The 25666-nt window shown below is 40.4% G+C and overlaps 2 protein-coding genes across 4 annotated transcripts in view; one reads left to right on the top strand and one right to left on the bottom strand.

Annotated features, from left to right (window-relative positions):
• IQGAP2 (IQ motif containing GTPase activating protein 2) overlaps window positions 1-25666 on the bottom strand; it is a 123527-nt gene that overhangs the window by 10702 nt on the left and 87159 nt on the right. For all 3 annotated transcript variants that reach the window (XM_058824301.1, XM_058824302.1, XM_058824303.1), the window contains 14 exons: window positions 17727-17817; window positions 13601-13762; window positions 12295-12437; window positions 11196-11366; window positions 8361-8444; window positions 7590-7661; window positions 7364-7433; window positions 6857-7065; window positions 6042-6191; window positions 5087-5250; window positions 4244-4468; window positions 3484-3624; window positions 3057-3141; window positions 1373-1605 (listed from right to left, as the gene is read on the bottom strand). In XM_058824301.1, the coding sequence (XP_058680284.1) occupies window positions 1373-1605; window positions 3057-3141; window positions 3484-3624; window positions 4244-4468; window positions 5087-5250; window positions 6042-6191; window positions 6857-7065; window positions 7364-7433; window positions 7590-7661; window positions 8361-8444; window positions 11196-11366; window positions 12295-12437; window positions 13601-13762; window positions 17727-17817 (2000 nt within the window). The remainder of the gene's footprint in view (window positions 1-1372; window positions 1606-3056; window positions 3142-3483; window positions 3625-4243; window positions 4469-5086; window positions 5251-6041; window positions 6192-6856; window positions 7066-7363; window positions 7434-7589; window positions 7662-8360; window positions 8445-11195; window positions 11367-12294; window positions 12438-13600; window positions 13763-17726; window positions 17818-25666) is intronic.
• F2RL2 (coagulation factor II thrombin receptor like 2) lies at window positions 19831-23666 on the top strand. The gene is made up of 2 exons (XM_058824304.1): window positions 19831-19995; window positions 21709-23666. The coding sequence occupies exons 1-2, from the start codon at window positions 19938-19940 to the stop codon at window positions 22794-22796; spliced, it is 1146 nt and encodes a 381-aa protein (XP_058680287.1). The 5' UTR covers window positions 19831-19937; the 3' UTR covers window positions 22797-23666.

Here is a 25666-nt window from a genome sequence, read left to right as displayed (position 1 = left end):
TGCAGGAGTCATATTGTGCCAGCCCTATGGTGTTGAACAGGATATGTGTTTCAGGTTCACAGCACCTTTAAAGTATTGGAAAAGAATAATTAAAAAGAAAAAGGAAAATGGGCTGAGATTCTTCACTTTGGAGAGGAAAAGCTGGGGACTACACATCAAGTTATAAAACATCACAGTGGTATTGCATGAGATGTGTTCAGAATTCATTAATCAGTCCAAAAACTAATGGCCAGTAGGGTATGCAATGAAACTGCAGGAAAATTTTAATTTTAACTAACAGGTAGCAAACTTCTAAATATTGCTACAGGAGGAGTTGTGAAGGCAGATGATCTCAAAGGCTTAGGAAGGGTGTGGACAAGTTTCTGCACAAAAGTAAAAGATCCAGGCAGGCGTAAAAGCTTTGAGCATAGCTAACATTGCTAATATTGTTCCAAAGGGGAACAGGCAGCTAAGGGCAGCCAGTGTTGCTGTCTAAGAAGGGCTTAGTTAAAGTACAGAGCATAGGCATACAGATATTTAAGTTAGCTTAATTAGGAGAGGGATTCTTCCTTTTGTAGCAATCAAGGGCTGACTAAAGCAGCGCTCTTTTATTAGCATTTGTTATTCTAGCTGTAACACTTTCTACTTTATAGCTTCTTCATGTTTATGTCGTGCGCCTAAATACTTCATTAAAATTACTAATTATCTCATTATTGTTAAAATTACTAATTATTTATCATACTTTTTATTAATTGAATTATCTCTGTGTCCATGATTGACGTCTTTCAAGGAAACGCATTATATGAACAGTGCATTTGCTTTCACAAAGGGCAGACACTAAAGACAGAAACTCTGAGTGCAAGTTTATTGCAAAACTCAACAATACCACAAAGTAATAGCAATGAATGGGCAATAACCCGAAAGAACTTGTGTCCCAGAATGTAGGAAAACATGCAGCTTCCTACAATTGCAAGATAAAAGAATGATATCTGTGTAGAATCCATCAGCAAAGATGAGAGAATAAAAACAAACCCTACAACTTTGTCCTGACAAGTATTTTTGTCTTCCTCAGACAAAATGTCCAGATGTCCTCCCAAATCAAAGGAGACATTGATTTGTCTGGATAATGAGTTACCACAGTCTGTTCTAAGTCTGTTTTGCTGTAAGGAACTGCAAGCAAGACAGCAGAGGTGATCTCAAATTAATGCACAAGCTAAAATACAACCTGTTAATCCTGCTCTAGCTTCCTTGTCAGTGAGCATTTCTCTTTGCCACATCACTCAACATTTTTAATATTTTGAACAGGAAATTCCTATCAACAAGGAGTCCACCTCCCTTACTCATCCTAGAGGAAAGCTCTTACTCTGTAGGTACTTGTGAGGGCTGTGCATACCTGAACTTCTGGTAGGTCTGTGAGAGGTAAGTGTTCATAGATGACAGATGTTCACTTTCTCCTTCAAAGAGTTTGTTAGAAGCAGCATGCTGGAGGACTTTTGCCACACAGCCTAGGTTCCTCCTCTGGTCAGGGTGTATCTGACCCCCAGCTGTTATATCAATTATATCAAAGCCATCAGGAGCAACTATGGCCGGGTTCATGTAGCGATAGTACAGAAGGTTGCCAACAATCTAAAGAAACAGTTAGAGAAAGAAGTTAAGAAATCTTTCCTTTGCATACAGGAATGACACCTTACAAAACATGACCAATCATTTCTACTTCTAAATTAGACTATAGGAACTGGTGCTACAAGAATCCTTAAGACACACATTATCTAGGAGGCTAACTGGAAGAACATCTTACATGATACTCCTCCTACAACACCTCTGTGAACATCAGTTATGGACTTTCACAACCACATTTCAATTTGATACTGGCTGTAGTTCAGCTAATGCAAAGCATGGAGTTAAACACAAACACAACTCTTCTAAATTTTGCAAGATTCTGCTCCCAAGGCTGCAGATACTGGCAGCATTTAATGCACTTGTTGATAACGGGACCCATTAATTCTTCAAGGGACTGGACTGCAATGTAGCCCTAGAAATCTAGAGACCAGATTTCCCAAACTGCAGTTTCTGTAACAATGCTGCAGCATCTTCTGAAGATGGCAACTTCAAAGAATTCCTGGTCTCAGAAACAGGCAGGACTTTGCTTTCTGCAATTTGCTTTAGCTTATATGCATGCCCCTGCAGAACTTCCAGCTTACACATTTAAAGGCTTTCAAGTGGGTACTCCATTTGTTACCTAAGTTTTTAAATGTGTTGAGCAGTTGTAATCAGTATTGCTGGAGTGATGGACAGTGAAGAACGGGCAAGTTCAGGTAAAATGAAAACCTTGTACTTTTAGAACCATGTAATTAAACACTGATAAAAGGGTCTTTATTGAAGTACAATTTAGTCCTAATTTGACAGGGTTGTCAATTTTAGAAGGTTGTCAATTTTAGAAGCTGTTTAGAAGGCTTATGGAGCAATGCCCCTAAGTTCTCTAAAGAGACACCATGGCTGTGGCAGGGTAACAACAGCCACTTGGCCAGCACCATACTTACACTCACACCTTATTTTTCAGTCTGCACAAATGCTATTTCTACAACTTTTACAAGCATCTTAAGTGTAATGCGATCCAAGTGTAGTATAATCTACTCAAACTTTTCTTTTAGAAACCTTCCTCATTGGATTTAAATTACAATTTCTTAACATTTTAAACTTTAGATAGGGGAGAAAAAAAGAAGAGGACTACAGTGTTCTCCAATCAAAGGACTAGTGATCACAATGATCACTGGTCATCACTGGTGATCATTACCATTCCAAGCCCCAGGATGATTCAGATAAACTCCAGCCTTGTCAGTACAGTTACTGTCCAAAACAGGTTGAGCACCCTCTTCCATAAGAGTATTCACATACTTAGATGGTGGCAACAGAATTCCCTGTTCCCCCCTTCCTCAGCCTCTTTGCAACTCAATAAGAAGTGCCAAATTCCTTCAATAAATGCTGGTTTCCCAGTTCCTTAGAATATTTAGTGGTAATAAAAATCTACTTTGTCAGTAAAACAACAAGCTGCTGGCAGTGTGCCCTAGGAAGTCTACCTTTAAGAGTTCATCTTCAGTTGCATCCGGGAATTTCTCATGGAGTGAGCTCTTCAGAACTTTGGCTATGTATCTCATTCCATAACTACATGTAGAACAGATGAAAAGGCAAAATAGTGGAAAAGACTTAGACGAAACAGAAAGCAATCATTCTAGTCAGCGTAAATTACTGGCTTCTTGCCCACTTGCCCATGAAACACTAGAATGAGTTGATAATGGAAAACACAAAACGTTTCGAGTACAGGGAGAGGTTTGCCAGGCTGCTAAAGCCAGGCAGAGAAACCACTCCCTCTACTGGGCAGCCCATCCCAGAGGAAGTATCACAAGGCTTTGAAAGCATGAGAAGGATTTGAAAGGCTCTCCATCACAGAGGTTCAAGTGAACTGCACACGAACTGCCTCTTGGAGAGTCCTAACAGAGCACTTACGGCATCATATTGAGGGAAGAGAATATGGATGTGAGAACTTTGTCAGTGACGGCCCGCAGACTCTGAATAGATGATTCCAGTTTATTGACCACTTCTGCGTGTGTCAGTGCTTGTTCTGTGGTCACATCATATGGCAGTTTGCTGCAAAGCAAAAAATAAACATGAAACCAGGTTATATACATTTGAGAATAACATGTTTTTTTTTTCTTCATAAGGGCCATCAGTGAACAAAAGCCTGACAAATACAACTGAAGCTGGATTTCGTTACTAAAATTTTTTTGTTGTTTTAGATGCTTTGGCTTCCTTTTTTTGGAGGTAACTAATTTGCTTAGTTGGGAGTGCACAGGTTATCACGCACCTTCCCTTAATAACAAAAGCAGAAAACAAATATAAAGCGTGCATCTCCACATCCTTATCCCAGCATAGCTCATCAAAAGCCTTGGACACTACTAACATGCTGTTAGTAAAAAACTTGAGAAAAAGACTAAGTTGTTCCATGGCATAATCTATTACATTTACAAAGATTACGTAATATACTTTAGAAGGTCATGACAATAAAAGTGATCCTTTCATTTTTCAGAACAAGTAAGTTAAAGCACCTGTTTGTCAAGCATCTCTCCCCAAAATCTCTCTGCTGAAGGAAGATTGAGAAGGGGTCCATGGGCACAAGTACAGAACAGTTTGACAGAGAAAGAATAGGAGAGCAGAACTGAGGGGTTCCTCATGTGTATGGTACAATATGTCCATCTTCCTCACTCACCTGGCCTCACCAGTCTGCATTTCTAGCTGGTTTACCCATGCCTTGTAAACATCCACAGGACTAGTGTTGATTATGAGAGACTTGTCCTCCATGATTTCCTTCACCACGGGGGCCAGGAGCTGGCGCAGGGTGTTCTGCCCACGAGCGCCTCGATTGAAGCTCACAACCATCTTAATGACAGTGGGGTTCCCAGTCACGATATCCTGGATCTGGTCTACCTTAGAGCTGTATCAGGAACAGAAGAGTTCTCCCTTATGTGTGCAGTAATCCGTATTTTTGAATCCCACACTTTCAAAACTACTCGATTTCTATGTTGAAACCTCTTTATATCCTACTTCTTAAGGCTTTTATATAAAAAGAAGTGGTATATAGAGACTACCGTCTGAATTCTGCATGTATTATAGTAATCTCCTGGAACATAGCATAGTCCATGGCAGCTAATTTATACCTGTTTCAGACCCAAATACCTGTTCAGCCAGTATCCATTAAGGCCATAAAATAACATTTCATTATTTCAGGATTTACAGAACATAAGATTATATGAAGAAAGATAATACTTTACCCTTACATACTCAAGCACAAACCAAGAAGCCCTAGCCTCTTTTTACAAGCCATTTTTTCATAGAGGAATACAGTCTACCATAGAAAGATTATTTTTTTCTTGAATCAGGGATCACTTGAGTTTAAGAGTGACACACAGAAAACAAAGCTGTCTTATAATAAAATTATGTATGTAATTTTATGGTAGTTTAAAGATTAACCACCAGCTCCCTTTAAGCATGAAGCATTCATTGAACTGTCTAAAACACAAACTAGCTGAACACTTTCTGTGATTGCACATACTTTATCTCCTCTTCTAGAGCAGTTTTGAAGAGTTTAAGAAGCAGATATTCTTCCCGTTGATTGGAGGCATAGTTGTATAGAGTGAAGATGACTGTATCCATAAACTTCGTTGATTTGTTTTGCGGCATCTGGAAAATCAGCTTTGCCAGATACGTAGGATTAGTCTACAAAGCAAAAGAAAATTACTTGCATATGGTTGTCCAGGACAAACTCCCCCCCCTGCTTGGAGGGCAGCTCTCTACATTTGTTCACACTTAAAGCAGTTATGTTGACTCAAATATATGTCAATTTTCCATACGTGCTTTACTTTTCTCCAAATCCTAGTACATAAGAAACATGGAATACTGCACAGTCAATGAGAAACTCCATTAAGGATTTTATTTGCAGTCTCTGAATAGCAAATAGAGAGTCTCTGCATCTAGTCTATGTATTTGTTGACAATTAGAATTTACCATATGACAATAGCTATCTACCAATAAAACTTGGCATACTACATGTCTGCTTTGGAGGGAGTCTGTCCTGGCAGAATCTAAAATTCTTCTAGAAAAATGTTGGTGAGGTCAGATAAAAAAAGCACAAGAACAGATACATCATGTCCTGTGAACTGCATTGCAGACCACTTCCCTAGCACCACATAAAATGTACGCCACTAGTGACAGTAATTTACGTGGACTACATGGAGGTAAACATTTCTCTTCAGACAGAATGTTCTGTACAGACTGAAGTATGCTCAAGCAAAAACCAGCCATATTTGCTGCACACTTTAAAAACAACAAGGATTTTCTCAATTACAGGAAGTATTAGAAATTTACCATAGTGTCTGCTGCAGTCTGCATGTTATTAGGAAATATTTTCATAATCACTAATACAATAATTAAAAAATAAATATTACAATATATTTCTATTTTTTCTTTAAAAAAATTGCTGCCATGTTAATTTTTGCATCAAAATTTACCTGCAGAAGGTAGAATAAGTGTTGATAAGCCTCCAATTTTTTTCTTCTCTCCTTACTCAAACCTTTGATGCCCTGTTTGTCAACCATAACCATCTCTTCCAGTTGACTTTTGCTCTTTTTGTTAAGTTTCTTACTGTGCAGTACCACATCCTGCAGAAAGATGATCAAAACTCTGGATTATATATTCACAAAACAGGCAGATTGGAAAAATGAACATTTTCCCAACCATGTTAAATGCGGTATTACTCTAAGTGCCTTAATTAGCAAATTTGTAAATTTTGCTGTGCTACTCACTACCCAGTTTTTTAACATTTTCATCTTTCAACAGTATGGCTTACTAACAATGATTGTGTGAAGTCTGATCTCCTACACAGACTAATTCATGATTAATTAGCATTGAACAAGCTGTTGAATATGATCAGAAGTCTACTCTAACACAGAAAAGATGTAAAAGATTTTAAATCTGCCAAGTAATTTCTATTGTCCACAACTGGCAAAATACAGCGATGTACAACTCAGGACAACAGAACAACATCAAGCACAAGGCAGAAACAAGCAAAGATAGTGCTTAATTTACCAGGAGTACTTTGACTGAGCACTAGTACAGGCTGCTCAGATTGTGGGCGATAGTCAGCCATCTGGACATGGTCCTGGGCAACCTGTTCCGGGTGTCCCTGCTTGTGTAGTGGGTTTGGACCAGATGACCTCCAGGGATCCCTTCCAGCCTCAGCTGTGATTGTGTAACCCTGAGTTCCTTCCATATGGGGAAGTGCTCAGTGCATGCTACCAAGGGAACCTGAACAGAGCCTGCTGACCTGAAGAGTGATTCTGTTTTTCACCAGCAATCCAATCTTTATGTCCATTAAGTTCAAATCCTTCTCCAGCTGTTGATTGGATCGAATTTTTGTAACCACTTCTTCCCTTAACCTCATTACTTCCAGTTCTTCTTGGAAGTCTAAGTCACTTTGGTCCAAGAGGTAGGCAAATTTGCGCAGAACAGTCAAGGGTGGATTTTCAGCACCAACTGCAGTTGAAGAAAATACTGTTAGTTGATGCAATACTGAACATCCCTAAAGCCCTCAGGAAGCTGATCACTATGCAGAAAATGTGAAGTTTATGCCAGTTATGCAATATTTTTGTCATACTTTAAAAGTAAGCTATGCAAAATAGTTTCCGCTGTAGAACAATTGTGTTACAAACACTTGGACCTGCTTTTGCAGTTAAATAAGAGACTGAAATCTCATGTGAAACTTATAAAAAAACCTTAGAGCACAGCAACATACTTGCCCCCAAACATACAACACCCAAATGTTGCTACTTACTTAGTGTTCTGTAGTCCTCCCTGGCCTTGTTTGCTCTAAGAAATGCTTGTATTTTCACAATTTGGTCATTCTGAAAAGAGTCAAGATTAGGCAAAATAATTAGCTGTGACACACTTCTGCTCAGAAGCATACTGTAAACCTTGCACCCTGTTTCCCAAAACTGCTCCTGCAAACGTACCACCACACTTTAATACTTCATGTTCAAAATGGATAAAAAATTACTTACATGATCCTTGAAGTATTGTAGGCGGTTCCTGTAAGCTCTCCTTGCTAGCCACATTTTGACCCACGACTGAATCTGAAAATTAAATAAATAAATTTTAAAAGTTAAGGGACACTGCACAAACTTTTGTGTGTGTGTTTAAGTTTACTTTTGAATGTCTGCTTTGGCAGCCAAGCTGTTCTTGTGTGCTCAGGGCCACAGATGAGTGTACCAGCAGGCTCCTAATGGCCAGTGACCAGAGAAAGGGGTTCCTACTAGGGCACTATATCAAGCAGAGTTCAGGTTTCTACCACCTGTGTGTAACATTATCTTTGGAAATAATTTATACCTTCAGGTCTCAGACTTCAATTCTAAACCAGTTCCCCTCAAAAATAAGAGATTCTGTCACAATATTCCATCTGTGATCTACAATCCAATCATGATGTAATGGTCCCATTAGCATCGAAAAGCGAGCACTTTGCAGAGAGAGAGATTTGAGAGCTTTTAAGGAAATAATACACTGTCATCCCAAATGTTTTCTAGTTTAGTGCTAGGAATAGACATGTAAGGAAATCTCTTTGAACAGCCCCTTAAGTTCAGCAAAGCCTGTTGAAAGTCAAATGCAGAGCTTTCAAGAAGCAATTTGCTTAACCTATCAGCTAAACAACTTTGAATGCCATGCAAATTTCTGGAAAACGTCCACCCCGTGCTCCCAGTCTCTGATTCCCAGGTAGTGATGGACTATGTTAAGGAATAAAGCATACTTGGTCCCCAAAACACATTGGGTGTTCTTACCTTAACAATAGCAGCAACATTGCCTTGAAGCACCTTTAACCTGTCAACATAGCTTTTCCTTTGTTTGAATCCTTTCCAGAAAGCCTATTATAGAGAAGGCAGAAGACTATTATCCCTAGTAACACACTCATGTTTATTAAATCTATGTAACATACTAAAATAATTAACAGTGATTTTTTTAGGAAAAAGTCTGCCATTGTGATAAAGAGATAACTAAGGTATAAGTAAGCTTGCCTCTGCCTCTATTTTTTAAGGTGCCCTCAATACATGACATGTTAATTTTGACCAATCTCAGCACACTTTATTGTCCAGTGCTATTTCCTTCACCATCCTGAATTCATCCTTACTCTTATTACCAGTACATCCACATCCTTAGCATCCCAGTCACTGACTTCATCCCACAAGTCACTTCCAGCTCTTGCCATTACTTAGCCTCATCTCCCATCCCTGGAACAGCAATGGAGTGCCTAAATCTGGGGACCATCTCTGTCCATGTGGATAAAAGATGATGATCAGGAATAGCCACCATGGGTTTGTAAAGTAAGCGTGTAAGGGTAAGGGGAGAGCAGTGGATATTGTCTACTTGACAGAAGTGGGGATTTCAAGACTGTCTCCTAACGATATCCTCATAGACAAACTCAGGAGTGCAGGCTGGATGAGTGGACAGTGAGGTGGATCAAGGACTGGCTGAACAACAGATCCCAGAGGGTTACAATCAGTGTCACATTGGAGGCCTGTCCCTAGTGGTGTCCCTCTAGTGTCACCCCTAGTGGTATTCAATGCTGTACTGTTTAACTTATTCATCCATGACTTGGATGAAGGGGCAGATGCCTCCTCAGCAAATTCACTGAGAACACAGAGCTGGGCAGAGTGGCTGATACCCTGGAGTGCTGTGCAGCCCTTCAGAAGGACCTCAGCAGGTTGGAGAAATGGACAAAGAACCATCTGAAGTTCAGCAAGGGCAAGTGCAGGATCCTGCAGCTGGGGAGGAACAACCCCAGGCACCAGCACAGGCTGGGGCTGCCCTGCTGGGGAGCAGCTCTGTGGAGAAGGACCTGGGGGTCCTGGTGGAGAAGAAGCTGTCCATGAGCCAACAGTGTGTCCTGGTGGCCAAGAAGGACAACGGTATCCTGGGGGCATTGGGAAGAGCATTGCCAGCAGGTGTTGGGAGGTGATCCTGCCCCTCTACTCAGCCCTGCTGAGGCCTCACCAGGAGTGTGTCCAGTTCTGGGCTCCTCAGGACAACAGAGACATGGAGCTGCTGGAGTGGGTTCAGTGGAATCCAAAAAGATGATGTGGGGTCTAGGGCATCTCCCTTACAAGGAAAGGCAGAGGGAGCTGGGCCTGTTTAGCCTTAAGAAGAGATGACTGAGAGGGCACCTCATCAACGTCTGTAATTATCTGAAGGGAGGGTATCAAGAGGGTGGATCAGGCCCTTCTCAGTAGTGCTGAGCAAAAAGGACAGGAGGCAATGGGCAGACACTGATGCACAATAAGTTCCATCTGAGTATGGGGGAAGAACTTCTTTACTGTACAGGTGACCATGTACTGCAACAGATCGACCAGAGAAGTTGCGGAGCCTTTGGGGATATTCCAGAAGCATGTGGGTAAAAGCCTGTGCCATGTGCTCTGGGATAACCCTGCTTGAAAAGTGAGTTAGTGAAAAGGACCAGATGACCTGCTGTGGTCTCTACCAGCCCTACCCATTTTGTCACTCTGTTGCATCCAGAAATTGTCCCTTACCTATCTGGACCCACATTGCTCTTGCCCTGGTCTCTTTTCCATGTTTATTCCTTCAGCTGACTCTGTTTGCTAGCTCAGAAACAAACACTTGTCAAGGAATCCAATGACAGGGATATCAGATACTTTTACTGCTGCTTTTGCCTATCATCTCTATCAGCCAGTGACACCAGCCTTGTTCTCTATTAGTTGTCTTTCCACAAGTCTTTTTTACTTTAATGCAAATAGAAAGAAAACAGAGAACAACTTTATTTACCTACATGTCTCCATATTTTGAACTTATTTGCACAGACTTTGAATTTCTCAAAGTACAATTCTTTACTGGGCTCAGACACCATGCTGGAAAATGAAAAGTCAATCCCAATAACAACCACTGGAAGTAAATATATTTGTCAATTGTTAAACATAGCTACTGTAGATTTAAAAAATTCTCTTGTATATATATATATATATATATTTTTTTTTTTTTTTTTTTTTTTGTGGGTGGGTGGTAGAACAAATTGCTCCTAAGGGAAGCTGGATATTTCACCATCTAAAACCAGTGTGCATGCCTCTGTCACTGTTTGCACCCTCAGCAGAACATTTCCTTTTAGAGTTCAGCAAACCGGAAACATCCAAGAAATACTGCCAAAGAACACCAGGGCAGCTGCCACTCCCTGTCCAGCTATGACTTCATGGAGCAGAAACAAACCACTTCCAACTAGGGATAGTCTACTAAGGAATGTATTTCTTAAGTCATGCTTTGCCAAGGAATTTTTGCTTCGATACTTAACAAATACCTTCTGGTCTTGTACTCTGCATAGTTAGGCACACCACAAAAAAATCTAAGCATGCCAGAACAAAGCCAGGGCTGTGCATTAATGAACTTTTCCCAAGTAACTTTCACTGGAGGTGGATACAATAGATTAGTTTAAAATTGGATATTTGCTACATGAAAGCACAAAAATTTGTAGATGTAGAAGTTTAAATCGCTGCTGCTGGAAACAGGGAGACAGATCTGTTTGAGAATTTTATCAGCGGCAGTAACCAGTCATGTCACCTGTTACATGCGAAAAGCAGCCCAAGCCACATTACCTTCTTGTTCTAGAACAGTACCTGTATTTTGATGGCAGATGGTTCCTGGTTTTGAAGATAGGCTTTTCTCTCCTGAAAGTTTTTTCTGACTAAGAATCCCCTTGCTCGGGCTTGCAGCCCAACAATCAGATTTTCATTAGCAAGCCACAGCTGCTCTCGATTGTAATCTGCTGTAACTTGCCCAGCAATGTTCTGTTAAGAGATGATGGAAAAAGGTCATTTAAAAGACAAAACTGTCCTGGAATTTGTACTATGTTCTCTCTACCTCCACAGTTCATGTTCATACTATCCAAATCCCTCTGATCTACCCCTACATTTGAATCAGTAAGAAGAAAGAGCTGTGGTGTTACTGCTGACCCCTACATGACAGGTAACTGAACAGCTTTCAAGCTTCAGTTACTCAAGTGAGTATGCGATTTTAAGAGGGTATTCTTTTATACATTAGCAGAGTTCTGCTTTCCTAACACTTACAAGTGTCTTGTACAACTCAGATGTCTAGAAGTACTAACTGAAGCAACAGGCTCTCTGTTTCAGAAGGACTTACACTGACTCGAGCTCTTTGTGTAGAGGAGTAAGCCTGTAACTTAGGTGAGCTGCATCAGAATATAGAAGAACAAATTACTCTGAGGCTTGTGTGATCTGCTTTGTTCTACTTCACACTCATGCAAAACCTCTACAGAAAGGGAGGTAAAACAGCACACTCATCCTCTTGAATCTGGAGATACATGAATGCTGTCAGAGGATTAGATTTAAACAGAAAATGGTGGTTCCACCTTCTCACAAATACATCATAAAATTATTTGTTATAGGTCAATGGAAAGTCCTATAAAAGGATATGGAAGCAATCAGACTTTACTCCATTGTTGTATGCTGATGGTCTTTAAAAGAAATGCTGTAACTTCCAGTAAGGAAATCCCTAAATCATTGTCAGACACTAGACAGGAGACTGTGCTGCCTATCACTGTCTGCTTAGACTTAAGTTGCTGCTCTTTTCAGAAGCAGATACTGATAAAGTGACCTTCAGTTTGACCCACCACAGCCTCTTGATAATTTCATGTCTCACGCTCTCTCAAAGGTTTATGTTGCTTTTGCAATAAAAACCAACGTTTTAGCCGCCTACCTGGATTTCTTCACCAGTTAACCATGAAGTTTTTGGTACAACTCCTTTGGGGGCAACACAGGTACCCTCTTCAGTTTCCACATTGTAATAGTAATCATACATGGCTTTCATTACAAGTTTAATCCATGGACTTTCACTGGAATCTAAAAGCAGTTCATACAGTTAGTATACATTTGTGTCCTGTTTCACTGATAAATTACAACTCTCCTACTCATTTCCCCTCCCTGTACTTGCTGTGAAGCCCTTTGACATGCAAAATCTCTCTATATCTTGGGCCTTTTTGTAGTAAGGATTTTCAAAATACCCTGCTAGGTGGATGAGAGTCATTCCTCTAGAGCAAACTGGTGATAAGGTTAATAAAACATCTACAAGGTTGGTACAGATCCTCTGCTACCCTCTCCAAACCCTAACGTGTCAAGTTAGTGCTCCTGAAACAGTGTGTCCTCTGTCTTACATAATCCCTCATAAGTGAAACAGACTGTGTTTATAAAAAATATTTTTCTTGTCTTCTGCCCAAATTCTGGACTTACTGACTCTTACCTCATACACGACATTTCCTATATCCACATCATTTTCTTGCTTATTGCTTTGGTAAACTAGTTTGCATCCTGACAGGCAGGAAAAACCTCATTTCCTCATGGACAAAAGGCCCCAAGATAAAACTAGTAAGGCCTTAAAAATATTCATGTTCCAAAGTGAAACATGCCTATCTACTGTAAGAACGGGTGCTACACTGACAGTAATTGTTTTTGTAACCATTAGCTAACCTTGGCTGCTGTTAGCTCTGACAAAACATCCCATCATCTGCTAAGAACAGATTCTAGCCCCAGCTTTTGCTGGTAACTGCTGCTCTGGCAATGCACAGGGACCATAATTGCACTGTGAACACTGTCAGATACTGGCTTGATCTTTGACAGCAATCCATAAGACTGATGCATGCATCTCTGCATCTGCTATAATGAAAAAAATTGTCAGCGAGCAATAGAGTTTTCTGAGAGAATGGACTAATCTATTGACAGTCACAGAGGAGCTGCCCTAAATAGACTCAGAGGCAGGTTTGAGATTCTAGGAAGCCTCTGCTAGACTCTAGAAGTCACTAGACTTACTTCTCAGCAGGTACTGTGGTCTGCATTACGTGCACAACAGCACAATGTCATGTAAAATGCACTTGGAAAAGTATAGCATTTATCAAAAGACTTTAAAGCAGCCGCTGTCTCCCTCAATTTACAGATACCTCCTGTTCTAGGTTTCTGGTTGCCTCAGTGATATGAAAATGTGGAACTGTCCTGTTTAGGAAGTTTTTTACCTTCTGTAGTTTTCATGTTCTTGGCTTCAGAGAGCTTCCTGAAGTAGGCTTCAGCACATTCAGGAATGACTCGTAGTCCAAACCTTGACTGTAGTATCATCAGGATTGGCTGTGAATCACCTTTCTCCAAGCTCTTGTTAATCACTGATATTCCAACAGCCACTAGGGTCAAATAATAACAGAGAAAAATTAAGCGTCGTATACTCTATGTACCCATAACTCTAGCCTCCAGAAACTTTGAAAATGGGCTTCTAACACTGGCACACGCAGACAACATGGCATACACAGCAATTCAGTGCTTTACTCATTTACATCTTCCTTCACGCTTGTAAGGACAAGTGTGTTAGGCAGAAAGTGCCTGCTCCACCCAGGCTTGGATGCGGCCACAGCACAACTGAGAGCTGTCTGAGGGCATAGCTGCTCCCCATCACGGGACATGCCAGGTGACAGCAGGGCAGGGCTTGAGGATGGCAGGTGCCCACACACTCAGCCTGCCCTAAGAGACAGGCCATCATCTGCTGATCACCTGGTAGCCTTCTAGAGGTACATGAAGTAATTTGGTTACAGGCTGTAAATGTTAACATTCACTTCTATTGTACAAAATGGGAATTAAAACTGATTGCCTTGAGTAAATTCTTGCAGCAGCCTCCTCAGCATCGTGAAGCAACCCTTTCTTGACCTCGCCTCCTCAGGAACTTGTTTAAAGCTAATTCACGGCCTTGAATTTGCCAGAGATGCAGCTTTTGCTTTCAGGGCATATAAAAGCACCCTGAGAGGTGATGCTTTGAAGGATGTGCAGACTTTGATGTTATATGGCATTACCCGTACTCTAATTCAGGGCTTCCTTGCTCAGATCCCACCATCCCTGAGGGAAGAGATTCCCCAACACCTGGCAGCATACATGTGGAAGAACACACCACTTCAAAAGTACCTTATCCACTAGATGTTTGGGCTGCTTTAGAAATAACTGCTCTGGTCTTTAAAGGTGTTCCTTCACATCTAAATTCAGGATCCATACACAGAGAAACAAGTGAATAGAACTAGAACATCCATTCTGTGCTTTGGAACAGACCTCTGCCCAGCACACACACGTACTGGAAATGCCTTTCTACCATTGCTGTGGCACTGTGATAGCCAGGCATCAGGCCTCAGCAGCAAGGAAGCAGAAAAAACTGGGAAGCCACACATTACAGCTGGCTGCTGCTAACCCCAGGCTCATACACAGTCCCATATGCCTCATCAACTCTGTTCAGCAGTATTTGAATGCCTTCCTTCCTCCTTTTCATCATGTAGTAACAGTGCTGGAAGTTATTTTTACAAAGACAAAAGAAAACACAACTTAAGCTAAGATGCATTTGTGTAGGTCCACTGCCATCTGGCTTTTCCCCATCCTTTAATTAATTATGTTTGTATTTTTGAAGGAAAAGGTAAGAAAAGTATTTATCAGGGAAAAAAACTCAACTCAGCAGAAATTATTCCTTTTGTTTCAAGTGCTAGCAATTAATACTGTGGCTGTTGCTCTAGAGCAAGGCCATTTGGACCCTGAAAAATCATAAGATTACTGGGAGTTAGGCATCCCCAACTGCCAGAAAACTGTCAGCTCCAGTCTGCTTCTCTAGCAGTTAGGATGCCAGTACCAGACCAGCACTGCAAAGGGCTTTTTTCCACACCCATCCTCCCTTTTAAACAGCTGTGATATACAAAGCCACAGTTGTCTGGCGTGATAAGCCTGAACTCTCAACAAGGCCAAAGATCAGCTTTTTCCTATAACTTGGACTCTCTCAGGACACACAGACTTCCTGCTTTGACAGACTCTTCCTGTGCAAGACCGAAGTCAGTGTTCAAATCTACTCCTGAAGGCTATACAACTGATATTTGGCTGATCTCTTTTTGTCCACCACTTAGATAAGAAGTACAATGGTTGAACTCATTAAAGAAGGGAAGCAAGGTGATGCAAAACACAGAGCAAGCACCACAAGAAGTTAGGAAGTGCACCAGCACTTACTGAACATTTCTTCCTAAATAAAGGTAGAAGTCCTTTACTGACACAGATGACTGTAAAAGCCTTTCAAAATTTTAGTAATGTACCATTTAGTATTTATATAAGGCATAGAAGTTAGTTTGGAAGTGATCAAGACTGTTTCAGTACCACTGCCAGTATCTTCTCTTATTTTACTGCTTATTTTATTGCCATTACTGCCAGAATCTCAAAACCACTTTTTAAACTGAAAAATACATCTTTGACTACCTTGTGAAAGTTTTGGAGTTGTTTTCCTTTCAAAAATAGTGCCTGTGTGATAGATCAAAAAAAAGTTCCTTTCTAAGTGGTGATCAAGCTGAACTTTAAGTTTAGACTACGTGAACACAACATGCAAACTTCCTGAGACAGGATGTGTTGGTTATAGGAAGCATCAGGTTCTGTGCCGTGGGGAAATGTTAAATCTCAGGTTTTAGTTGCAAAACTTTAGAGCTCTTTAAGAATGAATGCCCTGTGCTGACAGTGCTTCTTTCCAACTCACCGGGCAGAGTACACAAAATTAGGTTTTTTTCCTAAAAGTGAAATGTTAAAACAGTTCCACTGAGCATCCTTGATCGTGAAAAGCTGTGCATTTACTACCAACACAGATTATAAGAAAAAATTTTAGTACAACAACTAGGTAGTGGATGGACCAGTGATTTACCATTAGCAACATTGTATGGTATTGCTGTATGAAATATGCTGTCCTAATTTCTGCAGGGTGCTTATGTTACATATTCTTAATGATTTTACTCCAGTGAACACTAATGAGGGAATTTTTAAGTTGCTCATTAGGTTTAACTCAAATCTGTTTATAAGCTACGTGTTTCCTTCCCTTCTATGTGCTCATGTTTCCTCATGGCTCTGAGTGGCATTCATGGGAAGCAGGTTTTTCCACAAAAGAAGGTATCAGCACTCCCTCAGTACAACAAGCTTGCTTGAGACAATGTGTGTGTATCTGACCCTGTCTCAGAAAACACAAGCCCAGTGCTTTCTATGTATGTGTGACCTACAAAAATACTTCACCTATCTTCAGTGCATCTGCCTTGCTATGTGAAGATATTAGTTGTTTAAATAATTTCCAAAGTTACAGTAACACAAAATGCAACGTTCCTGTAGCAGGGATAGCTATTTGTGGTGTCCATCTGTGTTCTCTTCCACCCAGCCCTTCCCAAGCAGTAACTCCTGACGTGCCTGCGTGCTCACGGCACAGGGCACGGCTGAGCACAGCACTGCAGGAATGCACCGACTGCTGCACTCGCATTCACAAGCTCCAGAGGTGCAACAGAAAGCAGCACTGACTCACCACAGCCAAGGGGAGCAGAAGGCTGACCAACACCCCCTGCCTTGTCTGTGCTGTGCTGGCCCGGCCTGGAACTGGCAGGCACATCGCCGTGCTCGCCAACCTGCCCCATAAACCCACTGGTGCTTGCTTCTACTTTGCTTGCCAAAGTTTATTATGTACCATGAATATTTTTTCTATAATTATTATAGTCACTCAAAGCTTTGACAGAAGGTGTTCAGTGCATTCAGTACACACCACTCTGACAGATTAAGCCTCAGCATTTTTCCTACAGATTTCCTCTTCCTTACAGATTGGCAGAGCATATACTTTTCAAAAAGAGCTAGCATTCCTTGTACACTGCTTTAAAAGTTAATATGTTCCTGGTTTTTGTTTGTCAGCAATCCAGAAAAGACAATAGAAAGAAATATGAATAAGCAAAGTTGTAAACATAAAAATTTTCCCTTAAAATATGCATAAAGATTTTAACTTTAAATATGGCAAAACAACTCATCTTCTCATTCATATATTTCAGGAGTTTCATGTAGATACAGTGACATTAGATAGATTGGTCACGATGTAAACCTGTATAACCAAACCTGTTGAATTATTAGCCACACCTTAAAGATTACCACTTTAGATAGGACTAACACCACTCCTGTAGTTTTAAGTCATCTCAGTTTTAGTATGACAAAGAGCACACACTAATTTCTTTTCATGTATTTAAAGGCTTGCACCTTCCCTGAAGTGGAAAATATAAATTACCAATTTCATATTCCCAAGACCAAGAAAAACAAGAGCAGTGGAAATGCAGGTTTAATGCTTACAGGCTGCTGCTTCTTTTATGTTGTTATTGCTGTCATTGATTCCTCTTTGTATTTCATCCAGCCACAGAAGTGCTGATTCATCTTGAGATTCCTGGGAAAAGGACAGTAAAAAGCCTTGACAAAACTGAATAATAAGAGTTCTCTCAATACTGTGATAGAGCTGCAATATACAATCTCTGCTTTGCAAAGTTCTAGAACACAAAAAATTATTTGACTATTTAAAGTCATCAGTGAAACACATTCATATTCTATTTACTGACTGGAAAAAGATCCTGTTCAGATACAAATCTCTGAAAGTTTTGATGTCTAGAAGAAAAGAATTTGCTGATACTGCTGGCATAGAATTCATTCTACTACAGATCAATAAAAATTGAAACATTTTTATTTCCACAATATGTGGGCAAAGTGGTCTGAGTCACATAAAATCACACATTACCAGGAAGCACTGTGATAGTAGGAGAGAATAGCAGAAGGCTGCAGGAAGTTGGCATTCTTTCAAAATCCCTTATTTGGAAAGAATCCTTGTGTATATTTAAATACATGTTATATTAGAAAATAACAGTGAATACTCTCATAGAAAGACAGCTCAGCTTTAGTAATGATGACTTAGCTCATGCAAAAATTTCTATAATTAAGCAGCAGAATAGGTACCCCTCTTCTTTCAGGCCTAAAGTGCATGACATTAAGCCCAATGTAAAATAGAAGGTGTAGTAGAGTGGGATCAACATCCGTACTAACCAGCCCTACTGCCCAGGTTCACTGGTGATACCAGCACTTCAGCAGATAAAACAGAGTTAAAGTGATATTTAAAATCGAATCCAGTAGGGTGGGTGGTAAATTCATGCTAAAGAGGAAATAGGAGTGTTAGGCCTACAACAGACTAACAATGGGAGAAGTTGGAATGTATCAATTAAGATAAATATAGGAAAATATACATACATACAAATATTTCAGGAAAGAAACCCAGCTAGAAACACGTACAAACTAAAACAATGTGGACAAAGAAGCAGCTTTGCAACAAGTATCCCTGGTTAGTGCTGAACCTCAGGCCAAAGATCTAATAAATCTGATATTGACAGAAACTACAAAGAGAAAACAGGGCAAAAAACCACTGAAGACATGCTCTTCAGCTTGCATCATATATGTAAACAAGGTAGCAGAATACATGAATAACATGAAGTGGTGTCAGACAATCACAGGACAGTGGACACCTACTGCTTATTTTAGTACCAAGTGAGAGTTAGCACTTGAGAGAATGTTTAATAAATTCCCTAACTGCCACTGAATTTAGAGAAAAGCATTGAGAGTTCCTAATCTAGTATCCAGCTTTTACACTTTAAATACAAGAACAGAAACAAATACTGCTCCGGAGACAAGCACAACTTATACTGAGCCTCACAACTAGCCTGGAAGCTAGACCAAGGCTTGGGCTAATTTTGCTTGCTGAAACAAGCTGTTGCTATTTGGCATTGAAGGGGAAAAAAAGGGGGGGGGGGGGGGAGGCAGAGTAAAAGGAAGGGATGAACAAAGCAGCAAATGAAAATAGGGGAAAGGTTTTAGAGGCTGCAGTCTGTGGAGGGGTGGAAATCGTCTGAAGAGAGGAAGTAGGTGGATTGGAGGAGCCAGACAGCTAACAGTGGGCAGGGAGGCAAAAGGCAAAGCAGAAGGCAGTTTTCCTAAGGCATTTTTGTACATGTGGCTTCTTTCCGTCTTTGCCTTTTGCTAAACTGAGATCATCACACTCTTCTGCAAGCCTAGCTTTTCTCTGGAGAAGAGTACAGAGTTCAGCCACGTGACATTTTGGTATCTGAATGAGACCCTTGAGGATTTACTAAACACAGATTTTTCCAGAAAACACCTTTTTACTCCAAATATCTGTATGCACAAGTGTCACTAGAACCCTGCATATCAGCTTCAGGCTTGTGGTAAATGAGGAGTTAAAATGCTGCTGTAAAGCAATTTTATCTCTGTGTTGGGCTGAGGCTGAAACTGAGTCATGTGTGCATATTTGGATACGTCACACCCTCTTGCTGTAGTAGACAAAGAACAAATTAGTTCCTTACCATAAACCTCATGCTTACAGGATGCTTCTGGAGGACAGATCAATAATTCTTTAGTCCCTTACAGAGGGGGAAAAAGCCCCCACAAAACGTCTCTTGAGATGAACTAGCGCAGCACCATTGTTCAGCTGGCTGGATTTCACACACTACAATGAAGACACTGTTTTTCACTGGACTGCTCTCTTTTACCTCCAGTCTTTGCACTACAGGTGAGTCCTCCTTTCTGTATCTATTCCATCTTTTAGTCAATAACACGGACTTTTTGATAATGCTGTTGCTCTACCAGCTGTGAACATGAAATGAGTTGTACATGCATGTACGAATTATGAAAAACTGTTCCAGGATGTCTCCTTTAAAGCAAATTTTTATTCTTTCACTTCAGTGACACCTTACCTCTGCCAGTCATTTCCTAGAAAGAATTTTTTTAAGGGGACTTTCTGCACTTACTGAAGACACATCTTTTATCTAATATTTTTGTAACGATACAATAATTTTAAACCTGCAGTGTCTTGTTTTACAACTTTACAGATGGTGTTATTAGAAGGAAATGCTCAGATGACTATTGTGATAAAAATAACTAAAGGAAATGATCAAATAATAAACCTTCCTAGAATTAAAAGTGTTTTCAAACCAAGCTCATTTTGAAAAGCTGGTATACATAAATATGTATAGACACACATATATAATATACATATATATATGTATTTATACCTACATCTATCCATCTACACACACACCAGACAATGCAGGCACATGTATGACATTTAATGAGTCATTAAAACCAGTTCTCTGGAGTAACCATAAAAAAAAAAAAAACTACTAAAAATTATGTAGCCTGCTAATTATTATTTTAAAACATTCTACTGTAAATCTGACAGTGAACATTAATAAAACTATTCTCTTTATTTTATTCAAATATGGAAAGATAAAAAAAGGTTGAAAGATTTTCACCCATATTTCAGTTTACTTCTGAATTCCAGTTTCATGGTGCATGCTGAAGATTTTACAATAAGTATTTTTGCATTAAATGCAGCTAAGAAAACTTAAGTGACACAAATACTTGCACAGTTGTTTACTGCGCAAAACCTATTTTACAACACATGGCTTTAAAAAGCATTTTGAACACATTTGTGCTTCATGTGAAGATGTCGATGTCTCTACAAATTTCTCAACTAATGACCAAGGAACACGTGTTAATAAATTAGTATTACTGCTTTTGCCCACATGCTGACAATATTTACTCAGAGATCATTTTCCTGCTGCTTGAAAAGTTTTATTCACTCCCCCATAAATGACACCTAATACTTGCCCAACCATTTGTTTTCAATTCTTAAAACATTGTCCTTGCTCAGGTATGAGAACCTGAGAAGATCTGGTGTGCACTAGTCAGAAGCTGAAGAAAAACAATTTCACATGTGAGACCAAAAAAACCAAGGGTAATTTCAGTTTTCTAATTTGAAAGTTTCAGTTTGTCTTAGGCTAGAGAGTGCTTTTTGCAACTTTTGCAATCATTAATTTCGTACAAGAAGTGACAAGGATAGTAATGGTGTTTGATCAAGCCCAAACAAAGACTGCTTATATGATGAATGACCAACATTCCTACTACTGGGAAAAACCCTCCACTGGTCATAAGCATTACAGAAGTCTCTCATGTTTTTCACCAAAGATTACTGAAAACACTCAAAATGAGAAAGATGAGCTTACACTACATTAATGATGAATTTTCAAGATTTGGTGTGAAATGATAAATGAAGACTGATGTCTGTACATTTGAACACCAAAAGCAGAGGAGAATATCCCCAAATATTTTAAACTTCTATTGCTTTTCATGTAGAGATGGTTATCTTTCTCTGCTCCTGAGTTACATGGTTAATACAGTAGTTTGTCCTTTTTAACAATTTTCACTTTGTTTTATTTTTAAGCTTCAGAATTTTCATGGAATGGCTCTGCAATTAAAACAGTGTCTCTTATCAAAACTTTTCGGGGAATTTCAGCGAGAGACTATGATTACATCCCCCCTTATGCTATAGAGGGGGAAACAACAACCATCCATATCAGAGAAAACAAATGCACTTCAAAAAAGTCAAACGACTCCACATTAGCAGAAGTGAGCAACACCACGCTGGAGTACCTCACCAGCTCTCTGAGCACCCAGCTAATACCTGCCGTCTACCTCAGTGCTCTGTTACTGGGTGTGCCTTCTAATGCCATCATTCTGTGGATGCTACTCTTCAGGATCCGCTCCGTGTGCACCGCCGTCCTCTACACAAACCTGGCTGTCTCAGACCTGCTCTTCTGCATCGTACTGCCCTTCAAAATAGCCTACCACATCAACGGGAACAACTGGGTGTTTGGGGAGACCATGTGTCGGGCGGCCACGGCGGTGTTTTACGGCAACATGTACTGCTCCATTCTGCTGCTCACGTGCATCAGCGTCACCCGCTATCTGGCCATCGTCCACCCCTTCACCTACAAGAGCCTCCCGAAGCGCGCCTACGCCATCGCAGCCTGCGCCGCCGTCTGGGCCGCCGTCTTCCTCTACATGCTCCCGCTCGCCATCATGCAGCAAAGCTATTACGTGAAGCAGCTGGACATTTATACCTGCCACGACGTGCACAGCGCCTGCGAAACTGTGTCCTCCTTCCAGTTCTACTACTACGGGTCCTTGGCTGTATTTGGGTTTTTAATACCGCTCGCAACTATCGTGTTCTGCTATGTCTCGATTATACGAACACTCAAGACTCACGAATGGTTCTGGTATGTCAAAGTCAGTCTTTTGATTCTTACCATCTTTGCTATTTGCTTTGTGCCAAGCAATATTATCCTTATTATCCATCACATCAACTATTACTATTACAACACAGATAGGCTGTATTCTTTTTATCTAATTGCTTTATGTCTTAGCAGCCTAAACAGCTGTCTTGATCCTTTCCTTTATTTTCTGATGTCAAAAATTAGAAGTCAATCCAATATTTATCTGACAATGGTTAAAATATCCAGGGAAAAATGAATTTATTTCTATTACTGGAATTATGGCTTTGTACAGTACTAGCACAGACAGCAACAAATCTCAGGTGCGACATTTATATTTCAAGTAAAATGGGACAGAAAACACAATTTCAGTTAAATTTACTTCCTTCCACACAAGGAATATCTCCAAAAAGTCACTCTCCAGCTCTATAACTTTATTACATGTGTTGCAACACCTGTGTACCTAGATTCAGGGAAGCAGCTCTGCACCTCCATTTCCTTCTGAGATCGCTTTCTGGCCATGGAGAAGCTGCCAGATTATCAGGCACCCCAGCTTCTAAATACCAGAAGAGGAGTCAGCCTTCAAAGAGCAATTCTAGGGCAATTCATGACACTTGAAATTAGCTCTCAGCCAACAATCACTGCAGGAACAGTGTTACAAAAACAAGTTTTTGGCCTAGTGGAAATGGGAATAAGCACTTTGCACATGCCAGGGAGAAGTCAAGAGCAAGTAGTGCCCAGGATGTTGGAAATACAGAGTCCCCATAGGTTCACAAAACAGTAAGTCTACAGCAGTTGGTGCAGAACCTGACTCTTCCAAGGCTACCTCTCCCATGAAGCTGCTTAACCAGCTCTGCACTGGAGACTTGTTCTTCCACTTTGTCAGCGCCTGCACTTCCCTAAGCCACAGGGATTGCTGGGAGCTAACCCTTATCAGTGTGAATCCAGGCATATATTACTCTTGCTTGGTAAGCAAAACAGAGAAGCTATTTTGTAGTCTTCTCTATTTCCACATCCTCACAGGAAATACCTACAGTGTTACAAACACTGCAGCTCGCTACCATTGACTATTAGTAAAACAATGGGTCAATTTTTACCTTTACAGAAACTCAAAACCTACTTATATACTAAGTTCCTAGAAAATTACCTCAGTGGTTGTCATTTGAATTTGTAACTGCAGCATGTAAGTGGGGATAAAAATGTTTTATGTTGTTTTGATAATAGTATTGTAAAAAACCTTTACTTAAATAAACTGAGTTGTACTGGAAAATGCCTCAAGGGAATTTGCAGCCTGGTGAGGCTCCCCTTTTTCTATTTCTTCTGGTTCTTAATTTAAGTTAGTTTTAATCCTGCCATTCCTTCAACATGCACAAGAACAAATTCTAAAGATAACTCTAAAATAATTCAAATATTACACAACTGTTGAAAATATAAATGAGGTGAACCCAACTAAAACCTCTGTACCTATCACACAAAAAACACTACAACCAAACATAGTAATTTGGTCCATCTGTTTAGCTTTCCAGCTATCCACAATATGCTCCCTTAAGACAGAGTTTCTCTCTTCACTGGGACCCGAATACATTTGCTTTGAAAAGGCTTTCGGAACTGTTAAAAGCTGTGGTTTAAGACTTACAGGACAAAATGAGTTCCAGGTTTGTGTTTTCGGTTTCAAGCAAGGAACAAATAGGTCATATCTGAGATGAGAACCTCAGATTATAAGGACAATGTGTTCTGGCAGATTTGGGTGCAGACTTCCCCAAATCACCACAGCTATGGGGAAGTGATAGCAAGCTGCTTAGAATAAGGGAGTAGGTTTGACACGTATGTTTTTCCAGATGTTGGGGCAGGAAGTTTATAGGGAGACCTATCTGATCCTTGTAAATCAAATACTTCCTCTTACCACAGCTCACTCTTAAAACATGCTAAACACAAATTCTGAGATCTGCTTTATAAACAGGGATCAGAAAAAGTGGAAAATAGACTTCAGAAATTGCACTCCCTTTACAATTGCGTTTGGATTTTTTTTTAAGGAAATGTCAGTCTAAATTGTATTTTTACCTAAAGAATGGCCATATGTATGATTGATCCCTGTTAAGAGTAAGTATGCATCTAAGTGTTTCTTTTGGGGGCACTGTGCCTTATTCTCTTCTGAAACAGGAGCAGCACTCCTGTCCACAGAGAAGGTGCTCTAAGTAGTTGCCAAAAGACTGCAAAACCAAAATAGCTCAGAAGAGAAAAGCCAGCAGAAGTCTCTAGGAACATCAAAAATCTTATAATGAGAAAACTTCAAAGAGACTGTACAATTTTTGTGCGAGAATTTGTAAATGCTCATTTGTTTCCTACGAGCACATTCGCACCACGACAGGAGTAGGCATCAGGTTTGCATCTGGGGAGCACTGGGGCATCTGGCAAGAGCGAGCCAGGGTAGGACTGCTGTGTCCTGCAGGTCTGTGCCTTGGGAACATCCTGGCTCCCTGTGCATACACATGTCATGTCCTGGGTCAGCACTGTGCACAAACACTGACCCCAGCCCATCCCGGACACGTGAGGTCAGAATGCACAAAACCCTCCTCAGCACACGTGGTGACAGAGAAGGCTTTTCAGCACTGAGGGCTCAGTGAAACCAGCCCTTACCTGGGAACCCTGGTGAGAATTTGATTTGTGCAAACACCTTTCAAAAGTTCTGACAGTATGGTTTCACAGCAGGTTCCCCGGGTGGGGTGACACAAATGCTGGCAGACAGGTTACAAGCCAAAGTTTGCAGACTTTCCCTAGCTGACCATGTTACCTCAGGGACACACTGTGTGAATTTTAATTGTGAATTTTAATTTCCAGACACTGGGCATTTTAAGTGCTGTGCTAGTAGCTTTAGCTAACCTTCAGTCACATCCTGCAAGCTGCTAGGCTGATCTTTGTTTATGCTTCCCTGAGCTGTAATGCCGTAATGCTAACCAGGCCACTGCTTTTGGGGGAGCAGATAGCAGCATCCAGCTGAAATAAGTTTAAACTGAAGGCATGTGCAAAACCAGCAGCTTGTTATTGCACGATAAAGCTGCAAATGAAACATGTACAAAACTCCACTATAATAAAACAACATAAGCAAAGGAGACTCCTCAAAATACTTCA

The sequence above is a fragment of the Ammospiza caudacuta genome, chromosome Z, assembly GCF_027887145.1.
Source record: "Ammospiza caudacuta isolate bAmmCau1 chromosome Z, bAmmCau1.pri, whole genome shotgun sequence".
Taxonomy (NCBI): Eukaryota; Metazoa; Chordata; class Aves; order Passeriformes; family Passerellidae; genus Ammospiza; species Ammospiza caudacuta.
The sequence above is the reverse complement of the archived record's forward strand: the minus strand, read 5'-3'. Positions and strand labels throughout refer to the sequence as shown.

Coding starts and splice junctions, on each gene's coding strand:
- F2RL2 (XM_058824304.1), top strand. CDS start 19,938: ATGAAGACACTGTTTTTCACTGGACTGCTCTCTTTTACCTCCAGTCTT. Junction 19,996..21,708: donor CTCCAGTCTTTGCACTACAG/GTGAGTCCTCCT, acceptor TTTATTTTTAAG/CTTCAGAATTTTCATGGAAT.